The sequence below is a fragment of the Centruroides sculpturatus genome, unplaced genomic scaffold (assembly GCF_000671375.1).
Source record: "Centruroides sculpturatus isolate CEXI.00-Female unplaced genomic scaffold, Cexi_2.0 scaffold3, whole genome shotgun sequence".
NCBI classification, from domain to species: domain Eukaryota; kingdom Metazoa; phylum Arthropoda; class Arachnida; order Scorpiones; family Buthidae; genus Centruroides; species Centruroides sculpturatus.
This window is the reverse complement of record NW_019384366.1, coordinates 48,878-67,403: the sequence shown is the minus strand read 5'-3', so window position 1 is coordinate 67,403 and position 18,526 is coordinate 48,878. Positions and strand designations below refer to the sequence as shown.

Genomic DNA, 18,526 nt, shown 5'->3' with positions numbered 1-18,526 from the left:
GCAACTTTAACTAATTTTGGCCCACGTGTGAAAGTTGTATTTTTGCCACCAAATACAACCAGCTTGTTTCAACCGATTGATCAGGGAGTCACCAAAACATTCAAAGCTCATTACACAAGACGATAGTTTGCACATCTGCATGAAGCTATGAGACAAAACAACAAGTTCTCTGTTAAAGACTTTTGGAAACATTTTTTTCTAAATTATAGTTTTCTTTAGTCTCTGGTCTGAATTAAAAATAATTTGTGTGTATTTATATGTGAAATTATACCCCGACTTACACGAATTCGACTTACGCGGTTATCGCTCAGTCCCACCTATCACGTAAGTTTGGGGTATTACTGTATTACCAATCTATTGTTTTTAATGAGAACATTGTTCCTTTCAAAATTTAGCAACATGAGAGCTATTGCTTTTGACAAAATCATGTTAAAAGCAATAACTCTCATGTTGTTTTCTTCCTACAACTGATAAATAAATTACTTTAACACTAGTTTTATATCTAATGTTGAAAACAAATCTGTTTCATTTCATTTTTTCATTTGTTGAACTACATAAAAGATCAAACTGTAATAATTTGTTTCTGGCTTGAAGGCAAGTTTGACTTTTTTGTATGGATATGCAAATATATATAGTACAAAGTATGTCATGAATATAGTGTGTAAGACTTGATGCCATATTCAAATTTCTTGGCAATAAAATCAGATGTGATTATCAGCAGATTACCAGATGTGTGCATACAATTGAAATATTGTTATCAGAATAAACTACATCATTTCTTGTATGTGTTTCTTGTATTGTGCACATTTTGTGTCATTCTTCAGTACTTTGTATCTTCATTCAGCTTTGACATGGTGTTCTTCACTTTTTTTTCATTATTTTTTCTTCATCTTGTTCAGAGTTGTCTGTTTTTAATTTCATATGCTGTTTTTAATTTCACATTTGTTACGTAGCAATTGCAATGTACCAAGGCTGACCAAGCTCTAGATTAAATTCAGACTGGAAAATGTATGTTTAGAGCCAGTACTTTTCTAGACAAAACCTTTTACCTGCAAAAGTAATTTATGTAAAATTTTTATGTAAAATTATATTAAATATTTACATCAGGGTTCACATTCTTAAAATTATTATGCATTTGTGAAAGCATCAGATCAGGTCAGTAGAACTGATCTGTAGTGATCTTGTCAGCAATTCTCAAACTTTGGGAAAGAGGAAATACAAGCCATGATTACATCCTTTACTTTATCTTTAATGACAAGAGGTCATTTCAAACTGTACTCCTCTTGTCAGTGAGATCAGTACCAAAAGTTAACTTTTGCTGTATAATCTAAAGATGTCTTTAAATAAAAAAAAGATGTCAGAAAATGTCACACAGTTTACACCATTACAAATACTTCTTGCTGCTCACCATTGACATTTACACTATATATGGAATGCAAGTTATTGATGTATCAATACTTACATGAAACTGCATATTATTACATCACTGTTTTGCATATCATCATGACAAACTTGCAAAATTGCAGTCATGATAGAGACTAAACAATAATCATACCATAAGTTGAGTTTTCTCTGGGAATTTGTTTTTACCTGCCTTCTTATGATAGGTCTTGATTCCATTTATGTAGCAAGTAATTGTGTTTGCTGATTGTGCATCAGTGTTCTAAAATCTTTGGACAGTTTCATTTTCTGAAAATGCAACATGTAACTAGTCTCTCTGCAGATATTGGTTGCAGACTTTTCTGTAAATTAACAGAAAACAGCACAACAATAGCATGATCATGTGTGTGAATTCACGTCTTGATGCCTGCAATGTTTTTCCACTCATCTCGCTTGGGGACTTTACAGTTGATTTAATTTGCCCACTGTATGACAAACATTCATTTCCTGTTTCCCTCTGCATTTTTTACTTCTGATTCCAATTTGCAGGTTGGCAATGCTTTCTCTTTTCTAAATTTGCAGATCTGAAGAGGTGAAAGAAAACACCTGCTTATCCACCATTTTGTATGCACATGCAATGTTTTTCCACATAGTTGATAAGTTGGAAGCATTATTCATTGTAACCATTGGATTCTTTTAGTAAAGATACCATTCTCTACATTGTTTCACATTGCACAATTTATTATAAAAACCTCAATTTGGCTATTTTGATGCTTGCAACATTATTTAGAAATTGAAGGCTCACATCAAATAAACATAAAAATTATTGTACATTAGTGAATTTATCATCTATCAATTAAACTTTTCATTTTTTTCAAATAAGTAGATGGTCATATTTTTCATGCCTTCTTAATACATTCAACAATAATAATTTTTTATTTATATTTAAAATTTAATGGTAATTAATAAATTTTTATGTTACAAAATTATTTTAAGTAAAATAAAAAAGTAGAAATAAATATAATTCTTATCTTGTTTACTTTTATTTTTTTACAAACTTTTATTTAGTGAGTTTTTGATTATTTATTTTATTTCAGTGCTGATTCTCCTAATGCAAACAGAAGCAGTTCAGAATCGGCACCACCTCTTCCACCAAAAAAACGAGGTGTTACTACTGTCCAATATACAAGTAAAACAGAGAATCAATCTCTCTTTTCTTTTGGAAATAATAATTGTCCAAGCATAATTTCAGCAGTTACAACTAATGGAAAATTTCTTGGTTCCGATCTTAATCATTCTTGTCTAGCTGACTGGACAAGTCCATTAAGCCACTCGTCAGACAGCTCAACTCCTCTTAGCAAATCATTGACAAGTAGTCTAGATTCAAATCTAAATCATTCTGCAGATGACATACTTTCAGTGGGAAAAATTCAAAATGTCTTTCATAAATCACGATCCCAAGTAGATGCTTCATCCTGTGAATATGAATTTGTAACATCATCTCAAACTTACAGTTATGAATATTCATCGTTCAGCTCAAAAACAGCATCTCATAATTATACTAGTAATGTGGATTCTATGTTACAAAAGTTAAATCATGTGAACACTAATGTTGAGAAAAGTGTCAGCAGTAATAATTCTAGTTTAAATTTTTCTATCAATAACAACAGTCATTTAATACCTCCAGCTCTGCCTGTTAAACAAAGGCCAACGAGACATCGTACACTGTCTCAGTATGATAATATACCTCATTTGGTACTTGATGTTACTGATGTAAGTTTTTCTTTTACTTTAATTAAAAATTTAATTCCTATTAAATGAATATGAGATGTATCAATAAAATTTGTACATTGATTAATTTTATAAATTTTAATTTTTGTTTTCCCATATCATATATTAACTCTTGAATTAAACTGCAAGAAAACTGTTATGAAATTATAATCATCATCAGTGATATTTATTGATTAATTTTTGTATGTTATATAGTCATGTGATAAGAATAAATTAAAATCAGAATTTTCATTGGATGGCATGCATAGCCCTCATTGTCCAAGAGCTCATAGTCCACAGCCTCTTTTGCATCATCAAAATTGGATTGCAGGAAATCACTCACCATCATGTCCCCATCATTCACTGACAACTGACTTTCATTCCTGTGAAGATGGAAAACCTCCTCCTTTGCCACCAAAGAAAAAGAATAGTTAGTGGTGTTAATTTTTCTTATATTAAAAATATTTTTTAAGATAATTTAATTAAATTTGAAATTTTTTAGTTATGGCATACATGCAAATGTTTGGAAGCTATTCTCAGCCAGCAGAATCTGAATTCTATAGGCATTCATTACATACCTATCAAGTTGTACAGGCCCAGTGGCAACAAGTAGAGCTATCTTTCATGCAACAGCATTCATTTACAACTAGTATAATTTCAAGCTCTGAAGATTCTGTATTTTCTGATGATCCAAGCAGTAGAAGTAGTTTAGATCGCAGCATTGGAGATGATGAACACATATCTCCAGCTACAACACCTCCAGCTTTACCACCAAAGAAAAATAGAGTATGTTTAATTTATATTAAATAATAATAGTACATTTTCTATATTTCAAATAATAAAAATTGTAATTTTTCACTATTTTTAAATGGCAGCAATTAGAAAAAATAAGTTATATTTTGTGTTAAATGTATTATATATTGTGTTCTTAGAGATATGCATTGTATTAGATATAAAATTCTTATTAAAATTTGCATATTATGATTAGGTATATTATAAAATTTTGACAACCATTTTATTAGTTTTTGATTTATTTATTATGAATTAAAGAATATACAAGAATAAAGTATACTAGTGTTTTTAATACAAAATTCTTGTATAAAAGCACTAGAATGCATAATTCTTGTATAGTTAAAAATGCTAAAATTTATCAATACAATATAGATAATTGAAATAATAACAGAGAATTGAAAAAAGTCAGTTTTTTTTTTTATTTTTGTTTTGCTATGTATTTTCACTTTTCAAACTAATACTAATGAAAAATTACATTAATTTTAATTTTCTTAAAATCTTTATCCTTTATGATTTGAGATTGATTGTATGAAGAAATACTAAAACAGTTTCATTTTCACAAATACAGTCAAACCTTGATAGAATACTGTTCATTTATCTCTGAAATTGGCGCTAAACTGAAAAATCTCATACAGTAGAAATTATTATAAGATTTACACACAAGTTTGAGGTTTGAGTTTGAAAATCACACAATTTGGTGATAACAATCTCATTTACAATGCAATATCTTACATTTGATAATTCAGAGATAACAAAGGATACTACTGTTTAATAGTTATGGGAAAAATCCATTCATAAGCAATGATTGGAGCTATACAAGGACAGCACTTTAAAGGAGAATGTTATATCAATGTTTGACTGTATCTGTATATAATTCTTTCAAATTATATACAGATACTGATACTGATTTATATCTTAAATATTCATTAAAGATTTTTCAAATATACTATTACATTACTTAAAATAAAGTTTATAATAATATCAATTTTAGTATAGTATTTTGAGTTAATATTTTTTGTTAGTTCAATATATTGTAATTATTTTTCATTTAATTTAATTCGTCATTTAACAATTCAACAGAATTAATATTTCACAAGAAAATTCCAAACTGTATTTTAAAAAGAACTTGTTGATATAAGATTCTACGGATGAAGATGAAATATCCACCTTTATTCACAGCTATCATATTCAGAATTACACTTTTATAATTTTATAATCAATTTTCAACTTTGAAATATCTAAGTATATATTTATTACAAATGAGTTCTTAGAAATGTTAAATTTTCTGTTTTTTTTTTTGTTAGTAATTCATGAATTGACAAATTCACAAATATTTATTTATGAATTTTTTCCGGTCATTCATTATTAATATTAAAGTTTTTCAAAATTTCTCAATAATAAGATTTTTTTCTTAGCAAATTATGAGCATAGATATCAGTAACTTTTAACTTGAAAATGGTTTTTTTGATGCACTTAGTAAATCATTAATTTTAGAATATTTACTTTTATTCAACAAGTTCATCAAAAATTTCAGTTCTAGAGCCAAATTAATGGTAATTTTTTTCTTTAATATCTACAAAATTTATATTTTTATTAATTTCAACTAAAACAATTTATTATTTTATCCAATTTACTTCAGTAATTTCAGTTGTGCTCGAATGCAATATGATTTCTCAACTTTCTATAACTTAGTTATTTACAAAGGAATTACTTCCTTTTAAATATTCTGCTAAAAATTATTTTCAATAACCACTGCTATAGTATTTAAAAAATAAATAAAACATAGGTCAGATAACTTGAAAGACAGTACAATCTCAGTAATCTGTCATATATGGGACTGGAACAATGTCAGATTAAAGATATTGTTGGATTATTAGAAGTAAGTGAATTCAATGGCACATAAATGAATTTGATAGCATAGAATCAACTGTTTAATGATGCAACAAAACACAAGTTGGGCTACTTATCAAATCATCTAAGCAGTTGATGTCATCTGAAATCAGTGTTCAAATTTAATAAGAATCGGAGTTTGAAATAGTGGGAAGCTTTGTACAACTTGGCAACATGAGTAATACCCAAGAGTGTACTAGTATCAACTGGATAGTAGTTACTGGATGTATTGAGCTTAGTAAACAGTCAGATCACTGAGATTCTACTGTATATAATACAATTTTTAAGTTAGTAAAATTGAATATTATTCTTATATTTAATTTAGTAAAATAAAACTAAAAATTAAAGCTTAATGCAAAATTAATATAACTATTACTCATTACTTTTACATTTCTAATGTATTGTAACATCTAAAATCTTTCAATATTTTTATATGAGATTGTTTCAAAAATGATTTTAAATTAATTTTTTAGACAAGTGCTGGCATAGCTTTACCTGAAAAATCACCAGATTCTCCTGTTACTCCAACAGTGAGTTCTGGCTTTGGAAATACACTCAGTCCTTCAGTAGATGAAAGCCAACTTTCTTCTGAAGGGTAAATATACAAATTCATTTATTATATTTTATTAACAAAAGTATACTTTTAATGCATAATTATTTTCAAATTTTAGAGATTTGAGTATTGGTTGGACCTCTCCAAAGAATGACAATCACAAAGAAGAAGAAGAAGAAACTGCTGAACAAAGCATATTAGATGAATTAGATGTAACTGGTTTAGTATTTAAAAATCCTGTAAGTGTTTACAATTTTACTTTTGATAAAATTTAAAAACAACCAATAATAATAGAATTACATTGTAATTTTTAATTAAAAATTTGTTTTACTATGTCAAAAATTTTTAATTAAATGTTAAAAAATAGATTAGCTACTTTTATTGTTTTCGTTTACATGGTGTAGACACAAACACTGCACTAAGCTTTTGCAAGATGCTTCTCTGACATGGGTGCTCAAAACCGTACAGAGAAGCCTCATACAGTTTCACCATTCATTTTCTTGATGGTGTCCACTTCTCTTTTGTGTATTTTAACTGGACAAAAACATTTTGTAGTGTTCTTGAGATGCTTTTTGTAATTTAAGTTTTTGTTTAGATTAGTGATTTGCTTTTTATCCTTACATTACTATAATTTAATATGAAAGTGCAATACAGAGTATTTATTGTTAATAGTATGTGATAAGTCATCCGTAGAGCCAAAACTTAACACAATTTAATTGAGTGTATGAATGCTATCATATTTCATATGATGAGATTCTCCATGTGAAGACAGTTGGGGGCATGATGTCCAAATCACTATTAATTACAGTTGACTCCCCCCTATAACACGGTAGATACATTCTGATTTTTATGAAATCCATTTTCTATGAGTCCTTAAATACATGAGCCAATCACAGCCCGGCATGTATGCGGTTTACGGACTAAGGCTGTTTGAAAGGTTTTCTTCCATAAAATTAATCGATTCTAGACTAATTCGACTCAACATTTCCAAAAAATGTATAATTTTTTGGGAATAATCCATATAAACTATGCTATAAACAAAAAATTGTAGGATTACTTACAGTGTGTGTACCGTTTGACGACGCCATTACTTAAGCTTGTTTTCGTTGTGGAGCAGCACATCGAATGACGCTCGCATGCTTCCTGATAAATTATTTTTCTGCGAAAACTTTGATGAAATTTGGAGACATCATTAATATAAATATAATTTTTATGGATGTTAAATAATAAATGGTTTTTAGTAGGTCTGCTGCTCGTTTAAACTCAATGGTTTGTACAATATCCGCTATTTGTCTAGATTCGACCAATCCTGTCACGACATGAGTCGGCCATGACATTTTACTGAATTATACGAGTCTCTTTTAGTGTGTTTATACGAATACGGCCGCAATTTTTTCGCCGTCATATAGGAATCCGAACTATATGAACCTGTTTTATAGGGGATCTACTGTACTTATACTCCAGTATGATTGCATATAGTTATTACATAGCAGAAGTAGGGTTTTGCCTGGGCAATGTTCATGTCTACACCATATATATTTTGAAACATTGGTGCTATTGGGTCTTATTATTTCAATATTTATAATTTTATTTATTTTAAAAATATTATTATTTAGTGAATTATTATAAAATAATTCTTGGTTTTATATTAATTATTATATTATATATAAATCAAGACATAGTTTTGCATTATCTTTAGCTTTCCTTTTAATCACAAAAGACACAGTTTGTCCAAAAATTATATTTTGAAACCACATTTATTCTGATTGTGTGTTCCAGAACACCATCGACAACCCAACCTTTCTTTGTAGGCTACTAGGTCATCAGGCTAAAACATTCTTTTAAAAAACACACAAAAATATCCAATTAAAACATTAAAAGTAAAGAATTGGAACTAGCAGCCTTACAGATGTCTTGAACTTGCATCCTTTCCAGTTTGGGAATTTCAGTCCTTTATATTCACTTGATAAATGCGCTGTTAAATGTAAATTTTGGCCTTATCCCTCTGGTGACGAATTACTTCTAAAAAAAAGTTTTGTTTGTAGAATTTCGCCGGATGATAATTTATTTTAATCACAAAAGACACAGTCTGTCCAAAAATTATATTTTGAAACCACCATTTATTCTGATTATGTGTTCCTGATTATGTGTTTAGCTTTCCTAATTAAATGACTTGTATGTTTGAATTTATTCTTAGTAGTCATTTGGTATTTTAGAATAGATGATTATAATAAAAACAAAGCTAAAAAGTTACAATGTAAATATTAAACAATAACATTAATTTTTAACATTATTACTAAAAGGTTAACAAAATTAAACCAAAGAAATATTTTTATATATTTAAAAACTATAATTATGGTAAAGCTTGACACATTTTGTTAATTGGTTCTGCAAATATACCATGTATACTGAACTTAACTGATGAATTAATTTATTTTCCACTGAATGTTAAATCATTAAGAATTCATCTAAAATAGTAATTTTTAAATTTACATTTGCTTGAATTGAATAAAAATATGGAAAATGAAGAAATAGAATTTTAAAAATTATTAATTAATTAAAGATTTTAGACAAAGTACAGTATAGTTGCATAAAAAAATGAAAACAAATTATAAACCATAATGGTATTTTTTGTTGAGCATTTTTTTTTTGCTGTAAAAGCTGAAGAATTAAAACAGAAATGTTAAGAAGAAATTTTTTAGCATTTGATAAACCTTAACACAATATATTCTTTTTGCAGTGTACTTTAGTTAACTTTACGTTGGACCACAGTATGGAAAAGGATCAATTTAATATTGCTAGCTCTGAACTTTGTCAAGCAGGCAACATTGAACTTTCCTCAGAACAAACCTTCATTAATCAAAACCACATATACTTAGACTTACTTGTATTTTGATGCAAGTTATACAATATTACAAGTTCCATTTTATTTAATTTTAATTTAACATACATAAAAAGACATATGTATGTTAAATTAAAATTAAATAAGATGGAAGCCAACTTTTTATTTACATATTATTGTTTTAATTTAAAATAGTTATTTATTAAAAGATATTTACAATAAACTGTAAAAAGTTAAATTATTTTTAAATAAAATTGTATTGTTAAATTTTATCAAAAGATGATATACAACATTTTACTAAAATCATTCAAAATTTAAAAAAATTTTATTTATTTATACATTCTATGTACAGTATTATTAATTGAGATATTTCAGTCTTTTTCTTTGCCTTAAAGAATTGATAAACATGATTTTAAACAGTTTTTTTATTTTAAATACTTATAACTTTTATTAAATATTTGAAATTAATTTGTATTTTAGGGAGATGATGGACCTGATATCAGAGGAGGACACTTAGATTCCTTAATTATTCAAGCTACTAAAGCTTCTAAAAATGGTATAAACAATAAAAATAAATTTTCTCAAAATTTTGTTATTTTTAAAGTAGTAATACAAATAATTTTTTATTAACCATTGGTAGATTTTATTTATCAAGAAGCTTTCCTCACTACTTACCGCACATTTATAACACCTTTAGATCTTATACATAAATTGCTGTACAGGTATAATAAATTCATTCATATGTCTGATATGAGGCAGCGTGCTGCTAGGAATGCATTTGCTCTCCTGGTTAGAGTGGTGGATGATTTATGGTAATATTGAAAATCCAATTCTGAAATTAATTTTTATTTTCAGATGAAAATAAATCATAATTTTTCTTCATTTAGTGTTGGTGATGCAGATGAAGAAGTCCTTCAAGTGTTGATGGACTTCATATTTCAGTTAGTGAGTCGAGGTGACTTAGTTCTAGCTCGTGCTCTGAGAAAGAAAGTTGTGGAGAAATGTGAAGTTCGACAAAGAGCTATGACAGCTTTACCAGTTCTCTTACCTTCAATGGCTGTCACTACCCATCAAGCATCACTTCTAGATTTCAAATCTGAAACTCTAGCAGAACAAATGACATTACTAGATGCAGATCTTTTCCAAAAAATTGAGGTATAGCTAAGATAATTTTGATTTTTATATCATATGAAATTATATTAAATGTTTGTTTATATTTTTAGATACCTGAAGTTCTTCTTTGGGCAAAAGAGCAGAAAGAAGAATTAAGTCCTAATTTGACAACATTTACAGAACATTTCAATAAAATGTCTTATTGGTAAATAGCAGTCTTTTTAATAATAAAATGTTTTGGCAAAGCATAATATTTCAATTTTTATTTAGGGCAAGATCGAGAATTCTTGAACCAGAAGAGGCTAAAGAGCGAGAACGTTATGTTGTCAAATTTATTAAAATAATGAAATATTTACGTAAATTAAATAACTTCAATTCATATCTTTCAATTCTTTCGGCTCTTGATTCTGCACCTATACGTAGATTGGAATGGCAAAGAAATATCACAGAAGTAATAAGCTAATTTTTTTATTTTAAAGTAAAATTTAAATTTTTCTTAATATTATGTAAATTATTTTCTTTGTATTCCAAATTATGTTGTTCTAGGGTTTGAAAGAATATTGTGCACTGATAGATAGTTCTTCTTCATTTCGTGCCTATAGACAAGCATTAGCTGACACAGAACCTCCTTGTATTCCATATATGTAAGTTAGTAAATCTCTTATAATTTAGAAAAGTTTATGCTATATTTTTTAATTTTAAAATATTTTAAGAATCAAAATTGTTTTTAATTCATAAATATGTATTTTTCCTTTAATTAACAAACCATTATTTAAATTTTATCTTACATTTAAGTCAGACTTAAGCTTATATTTAAGGTTAACCCTAGGTAAAATAACAAGAAAAATAATTCTTACATAACATTTTAGGTCAAATCTAGTAATTCTTATAAAATTATGTCTCTCTCTCTCTCTCTCTCTCTCTCTCTGCAAAGAGAATTAAATTATTTTTCTTCTAGACATTTTAGTTAGAAATTTTCTGTTTACATATAGGAATGGCAGTTGTATTTTGAACATCTGCTTCATTAATAATTATCAAATATTGTTAGGCAACTTGTTTTGATAGAGTACTTTCTTGTTAGCATGGAGTATGTATTTGTTTATCGTTCGATTGCTAATCATTAAAATGATCACATAATCTTTAAAACTCTGTCTTCACTAAACCATAGCAAACAAGAAAACACACTATAATTTATTTACTCTACACAAACTATCATCTACTGTCTTGTTTACCTTACTTTTTAAAACACCCTGTATATTTAAAATGTGAAATACAGTTTTCTCTTCTATAGAGTAATTTCCTTCATCTAATAAACAGAAAATAAAACAATTTTTTATACAAATCATCTTCAGATATTCTTATTTAAAAAAATGTGTTTTAACAAAAACAGAAAAATATTTGAAATCACAAAACTTTACATTATTATTTCATTAGTTTTGAAAATAATGTTTAAATTTGTGTGTTGCTTCTCTAACAGTTCAATTTTGCTACTAATATTTGAAATTTATAAAACTGTAATTAATTGCCTTAGCAGATTTGCTTAAAGGTTTCATATTTTTTTAAAAATCAACTGCATTTAATAATTAAAATTAATACTTATTATTTTTATAGTGGTTTAATTCTGCAAGATCTTACATTTGTTCATATTGGTAATAACGACTTCCTTCCCGATGGATACATTAATTTTTCAAAACACTGGCAGCAATTTAACATTTTAGAGAACATGAAAAGATTTAAAAATTGGTAAGAATTTATTCTTAATGATTATATTTTTTACATAAAATTAAAAATTAAATTGTAAATTGCATCTTTTCACTCAGCCAATATCCATTTAAAAGAAATGAACAAATAATAGCTTTTTTTAATAATTTCGACAATTATCTGTGCGAGGAATCAATGTGGCAAATTTCCGAATCGATTAAGCCAAGAGGAGGAAAGAAAAAAGATGTTTGATTTTTTTTAATTTATTACAATTCGTTAAAACAAAACACGAAAAAAAATTATATTGCTCAGTAAAACGTAATCACGTGCCGAACCTCCGTATTGTAAATCGGTAGTGTTATAACATTTTTAAAGAATCGTGTTAATAAAATTATGTTATGTAAATACTTATAGTCGCTTAATGTATATTGGAAGCAATGGCGTAGTGTCAATGGAATCGTAACAGTTTTTAATATATTTAAAAAGGGAATATGTCACCGAAAGCAGCTCTTTATTTATAACTGTACGCTACCGAACGAGTGCTTACATGGTGCTTTATTTGCCATTCAAAGTTACAACCATTCTTTATATGCAAATTTTTTTATAGATCATGTTTTATAATAGTTATTGTTTAGTCAAATGAAAATGTGCCATTGTATTATAATTTTGAATGCAGTATTTGAAATATGAATTTTTATATAGAATTAGAATTTTTTTATGAAGATTTATTTGAGTGCGTCGAATTCGTTTTTTGCAAATCATGTGAGCATTTTGTAAGCTTGAAATTTTTTTTGTTTAAAAAAAACAAAGCCAAAACATGTTAAAGGCTATAATTTTTCAAAGAAACTTTATAGTAAGTTTTATTGTATTATATATTAATGTAAGTTTAAAAAAATGCACCAAAGAGAAAAAATTACACGTGTAAATGTGTATGTGCGTGCGTGTGTGCGTATTCGAGATAAGCCATGGCAATCTATTTCTTTCTCCACTTTTAAAACCTGTCCACACAAATTCGGCAGCTTTTAAAAAACTTCAAAGGTTGAATATCGAGCAAGCTCATTTTTTAAGCTCAGGGATGAGTCTGCATTTAAAAATAAAAAAAGTTTATTTTAAATCAGCTTGGAATAAAAACAGATGTGATTTATTTACTGCCCTATATAAACAAGGTGCATTTTATTAGATTGCTCTTCCTTTTATAACAAAATTCAAAATGTAATACGTATCGAAAAAGTGTGTTTAAGTTATTCTGTGAAAAATTTTCACGTGTATGTTATAAATGTCTTGTGATAATAAATATTTCATTTTGTGTCAGAGTTTTTGGTGTTTAACATGAAACTTGACATATTTAAGTTGCAATCGTTTTTTAACGTTAATATATAAATATTTCTTTTTTTTTTAATTAAAAATATTCTTTAAATAAAGTAATATAATTGAAATAACGTCCAATACATTTAAAGGCTAAAATGAATAAAACACCTTTTAATTATAATAAGATCTTTTATGAACAAGAGATGTTTGAGAATTGGTGTTTTCGCGGATGGCGAACTGTTAAGCTGAAAATTTCAGCTTAACAGCGTGCAGCAAAACGACGGCGTTTTTCTGCGCGCTAACGCTACACGATTTTGCTGCCCAACGCAGTCTATTGGCAATTTTGACGTCATAAAACGTGTTGCCCGACAAGGAAGTTGGTCAGTATTTGTTTTCCGAAAGTTTGGAAAACATATCCACTTGTCACCAACAACCCAGTCAGCGAACGTCTCGAATAATAATAGCGCCAATTTATGAGTAGCGATATCCATCATCGCGATCAAGATGGAGAAAAAATAAGTGAGGAAATAATTTCTAAGTGTGATCGAGTTTTATCGAGACAAGAGTACTTATATATAATACGGATAATATATGAATAAAGTTAATTGTTCATTTCTGTATAAATGTTTCTCATCGCGTGCTGCATTTCTGTGGAAAACATTGTCTAGTGCAGCATTTCTCAAACTGAGTCGCGAAATGATACAAGTATTTCTGCGAAGGTGGTATTACTGAAATATACTCTTAAGAACTAAGAACAACAGACACGTCTTATTAAGTATCGAAAACTTTAGTTGTAATAAAATTAATAAAAATATATAAATGATAATTATAAGATTATAGAATGCGTGTATTTAATTCATTTCTATTTTGATCATCATTAAAATACATATTTTACATAAGATCGTAGTCACAAAGCCACTTGAGTTGCAATAGTTTTGAAAATACAGTATTTTTTTGTTTATTCAAACTTGTAGGTTTATTGTCCTACATAATAAATAATGGATGGATTTTGGCATCTTAAGTGTATCAATAAATAATTTTTAAAGAAATTTTTTTGGTATACAGTATATACAAAATGAAATTACTTTTCAGATTGTAAGAAAATTTCGTCAGTTTTAAAAAAGGGTTCATTAAGTTTATAAAAATACTTGTAATATTTTTCATTGCAAAATAGACTCCTGAATAATTTTGAAACTGAAGATTGTAAATAAAACAGATTGTATTATTAAAAAAATGTAAAACAATTTCAGTTGTTATTGAAATTTAAAGTTATTAGTTACAAATAGAAATTGGCCTGAATCGCTCTTAATAGAAATGTACGCAATGTTACATTTCACACGTAGAAGTTTAATTAAATAAAAACTAATTTTATTTCGTTATGTAATATACAGTGACTCCAGTTTACCAGGTTTTTAAAGATTTTATATTATAAACATTTGGGTTGAGGAACCGTTACAAATATATTAGGTCGCGTGAGCAAAAAGTCTTGAGAAACTCTGTGTAGTGTTCGCTCTCTCCTTTAGAATTGGGCAACAAACTCATCTGTCAGCAAAATCGTGATTTTATCTCCCTGCTTAAGGTTAATCCACTTTTATACCCATATAAACAAGGATCAAGAGTTAAAGTTAACCGATAAGCATTCTTGTACATAAAAGTGAATGATAATGAACAGTCCTGGGATTTTGGCGACATACTTTTAACTATTTTTTGCCTGGTATCGTTATGCCGGTCTAATTACGCTGGTATTCGTCACAAAGAACGTTCAAACTAAACTTGACCAGAGAAAAAATGAGAATAAACTATATACCGTAGTACTAGTTTTTATATCACATCATGTGTTATTTTAGTATGTATTGTAGGCAGTGGTGTAACTACTTATTCAGCGCCCTAGAGCAAGTCGATCGGTGTGCCCCCTTGTACCAAGGAAGAGGTCTCGCGAAATTTATTTTGAACATTTAATTTAAAAACATATCTAATTATTTCGTTTTAAAACCTTATTTAATAACAATTTATTTCAGATTCAAGACATTTCAACAATAAGATATTCAATTTAATAAATCTTATTATTATAACCTAATCGAGATGGATTGATAATAAGCGCAGAGCCCAAAAAGGTTAGAAGTTGAAATTTGGTACATAGTACGCTTTGACAATGCACACTAAGAAAGGATTTTTCGAAATTCTCCCTGCGGATGGAGAGGAAGAGGGCTAAGGATTACCCTGAAGAACTTCTACTGTACTATTTTAGCGGCCGGATGGCCGAGCGGTCAAGGTGGCAGCTAGGGTTTCTTATTTCCCGGTCTTTTGCTTGTCCCGGGATTCCGGGATAAAAGTGAACTGTTTCCCGGGATCCCGGGATATAATNAACTGTATTCTAAATAAAAGCATCGGTTCTAAAGCTAAGATGGTTGTTAAGTATAAACAGAACATAACACCTGCCCATCCTTAGGTAAGAACCCCAACATATTCTAGCATAGAAATTTCTGAACCCATCAGGAATCATAACTGATGCTCAATAGTAGGGTTTCTTATTTCCCGGTCTTTTGCTTGTCCCGGAATTCCGGGATAAAAGTGAACTGTTTCCCGGGATCCCGGGAAATCCCGGGATATAATAAATTATTTTTAAAATATAAAAAATATCTTGAAATCGAATGATATCATTATTTTTCATTTTTTAAAGTAATTTAAGTGTTCTGCAACCTCCAAAATCGTATTAATAATGATGTGTAAAATATGTATTAAAAATACCTTTGAATTACGTAGAAAATTCACAAATAGAAAAAAATTTGTTAAAGTTTGTTGGAAACTGATTATAACAAAAAATGCCTACGAATTGAGTTAAAAATTTAAAGAAAAAACTGAACTTTGATCAAACTTCAAACTTCTAACTTAGAAAATAATTTTCTTTATTTAAATAAAACCTTATAAAAATTTACATTTGCATTATGAGATTTTAAAAAACAAAGATGGTCGATACTCCGATCACTCAATCTGGTTCTTAAATTGGTAATAAAAAGTCCTGCTGCCAAGAATGCCCTTTCTTATTCAATCGATGTGGGTGGAATCGTTTTTAACGCATTTAACAGAAGACAGATGTTGTGTGTTTTTTCTAGTGATGTAACGAATATTCGGTCACTATTCGGTATTCGGCCTATTACCGAATACCTAAAAACAGGAGTAAGAAATAACAAAAACAAGTAAATTAATCATTTTGGTATTTTTTTTTTTTTATAGATTTAATGTTATCGAGTTAGTGTTTGTTTATATTTATTTATAACTTATAACATGCACAAAATAAAAAAGAAAATAATATTAGTCACATGTATTCACAATTTATAATTACAAAGATCAGCACACGTACACACCTATTCGTTCGAGAATCGTCGCACATCTGAGGGTCTGACCCTGCCTATCCTTCTTTTTAAGCGCTCGTCTTTGCTCTTCCCTTTCTCTTTCCTCTATCGCTCTAGTCCACGTATGCCTATGCATACATCATAATACGCCCTCACGATACTTTCGATTCGTGACTTTTCCGTCGTAGATTTCCCATTTTACAATTACGTGACTCATAGCCTGGTGATAACGGATAAAAGAGACAGATAGGACGTCAGTATAAGTCACAGTTATGATTTCACAGATTCGAAACAGCTTGGTAGCCCGAACGACCCCAGGCTTTCGCCCGTGCACGCTAAGTGACTTTCATTACAAGCTTTCCGAAGTCTATGATAACAATTGTTTGGCATTCACGGCCGCGAATTTCGTGCCAATAAGCTGATTCGACTTGTTCGATTATATTATCAACTCAATTTCATATTTATTTTCACTTTGCGGTCCTTCTCTGTTCTTTTTCCGTTATTTACACGTGTAGGTTATTACATTGTTATCCACATTTGATATCATCACTTATCACATACTGCCGTGACGCTCTTGTCTGAACTGTCAAGAATTAACGCGATTGGCGAAGCGTAGTGACAGCGGGCCAATAGAAAGCAGAATCCTTGCCATAATGCGATTTGCGCGCCAATTTTCGTACGTGCGTTAATCGAGCCGAATAGTTTGGCCGAATATTCGCCTATTCGGCCACGCTCCTGGCCGAATATTCGGTATTCGGCCTGAGGCCGAATATACTATTCGTTGCAACACTAGTTTTTTCACCTGTAGCCTCAAAGATTTCTATTTCGTTCTCGAGACGCGTTTCAGTACTGCTTTTGCTGTCTTTTCTTGATCTGTCTACCTCGGCTTCTTTGATAGCAGCATCAAGCTTTTCAGCTAGTCATTGCAGATGAGCTTGCGACATCTGGTACTTGATCTGTATCACTGGAGGTAGAATCAGTAGATAGGCTACTCCAAAAAAGACGATATAACATCTGTTTTGCTGATAAAATTAACATAGTCTTGGTTGGTAAGGCTGGCAAACTTTTTTCACTTGGGAAAGTTGAAACTTTTCCATAATTCTTTCCACTATTGAGATATTGTATGAGGCCAGTCAGTTTTACATTTTTTCTCTCTGCTATGCGTCGAATAAACGACTCTTTTAGTCTTCTTGAAAAAGGTGTGTTTAGTTGATTTAACTCATTTATAATAAAAGAAAAAATACCTTCCGATGAAAGTAAAGTCGATCCTCTGTTGCCAAGCTTTTCTGTTCCAGCTTTGACAGCTCGTGGCAGCGTGGCTGCAGCGATGCCACGATGTCACGAATTACAGTAACTTCTTGTTTGTCAAGATCAAAATTGTCCGTATCTTTATTACAGTCAATGATTGCTTTCGATATGGATGATCTTATTTTAATAAATCGCTCTAACATGGCTAAAAGGCTATTCCACCGGGTTTTGGAATCCAGAAATAAGTGCAAATTTTTTCCATGTTCCTGTTCAACGTATTTTTGTAAGATGTTATTCTTTAAAGATAATTTGCGAAAAAATTTTGCTATTTTTCTGACCTTATTAATGATTTGAGAACAGACGATTTCATTACCTAGTGTGTCATGTAATTCAAATGAAATATCTATATCGAAAGGACCTTTAGCCAAACGCTCACACAAAACACTTTCAAAATCAATACTATAACTGAAATTTTCTTCATCTTTCTCTATATCGTCATTGCGCTCTTCATCTTCAGTTTGAATTTCTTCAGAAAGAGGGACTGCTACTGAAATTGTTGACTTTTTGTACAAAACA

The 18,526-nt window shown here is 29.3% G+C and overlaps 1 protein-coding gene across 1 annotated transcript in view; it reads left to right on the top strand.

Annotated features, from left to right (window-relative positions):
• The window catches only part of LOC111612386 (rap guanine nucleotide exchange factor 1-like), a 30,261-nt gene extending 17,813 nt beyond the window's left edge, over positions 1 to 12,448 (top strand). Inside the window, exons 6-18 of the mRNA XM_023353595.1 lie at positions 2,478 to 3,153; positions 3,367 to 3,580; positions 3,653 to 3,936; positions 6,306 to 6,427; positions 6,504 to 6,624; positions 9,708 to 9,783; positions 9,868 to 10,039; positions 10,115 to 10,382; positions 10,451 to 10,545; positions 10,611 to 10,791; positions 10,887 to 10,984; positions 11,952 to 12,083; positions 12,161 to 12,448. Coding sequence (XP_023209363.1) covers positions 2,478 to 3,153; positions 3,367 to 3,580; positions 3,653 to 3,936; positions 6,306 to 6,427; positions 6,504 to 6,624; positions 9,708 to 9,783; positions 9,868 to 10,039; positions 10,115 to 10,382; positions 10,451 to 10,545; positions 10,611 to 10,791; positions 10,887 to 10,984; positions 11,952 to 12,083; positions 12,161 to 12,293 — 2,572 coding nt within the window. The 3' untranslated portion in view covers positions 12,294 to 12,448. The remainder of the gene's footprint in view (positions 1 to 2,477; positions 3,154 to 3,366; positions 3,581 to 3,652; positions 3,937 to 6,305; positions 6,428 to 6,503; positions 6,625 to 9,707; positions 9,784 to 9,867; positions 10,040 to 10,114; positions 10,383 to 10,450; positions 10,546 to 10,610; positions 10,792 to 10,886; positions 10,985 to 11,951; positions 12,084 to 12,160) is intronic.
• Positions 12,449 to 18,526: the final 6,078 nt, after the last annotated feature.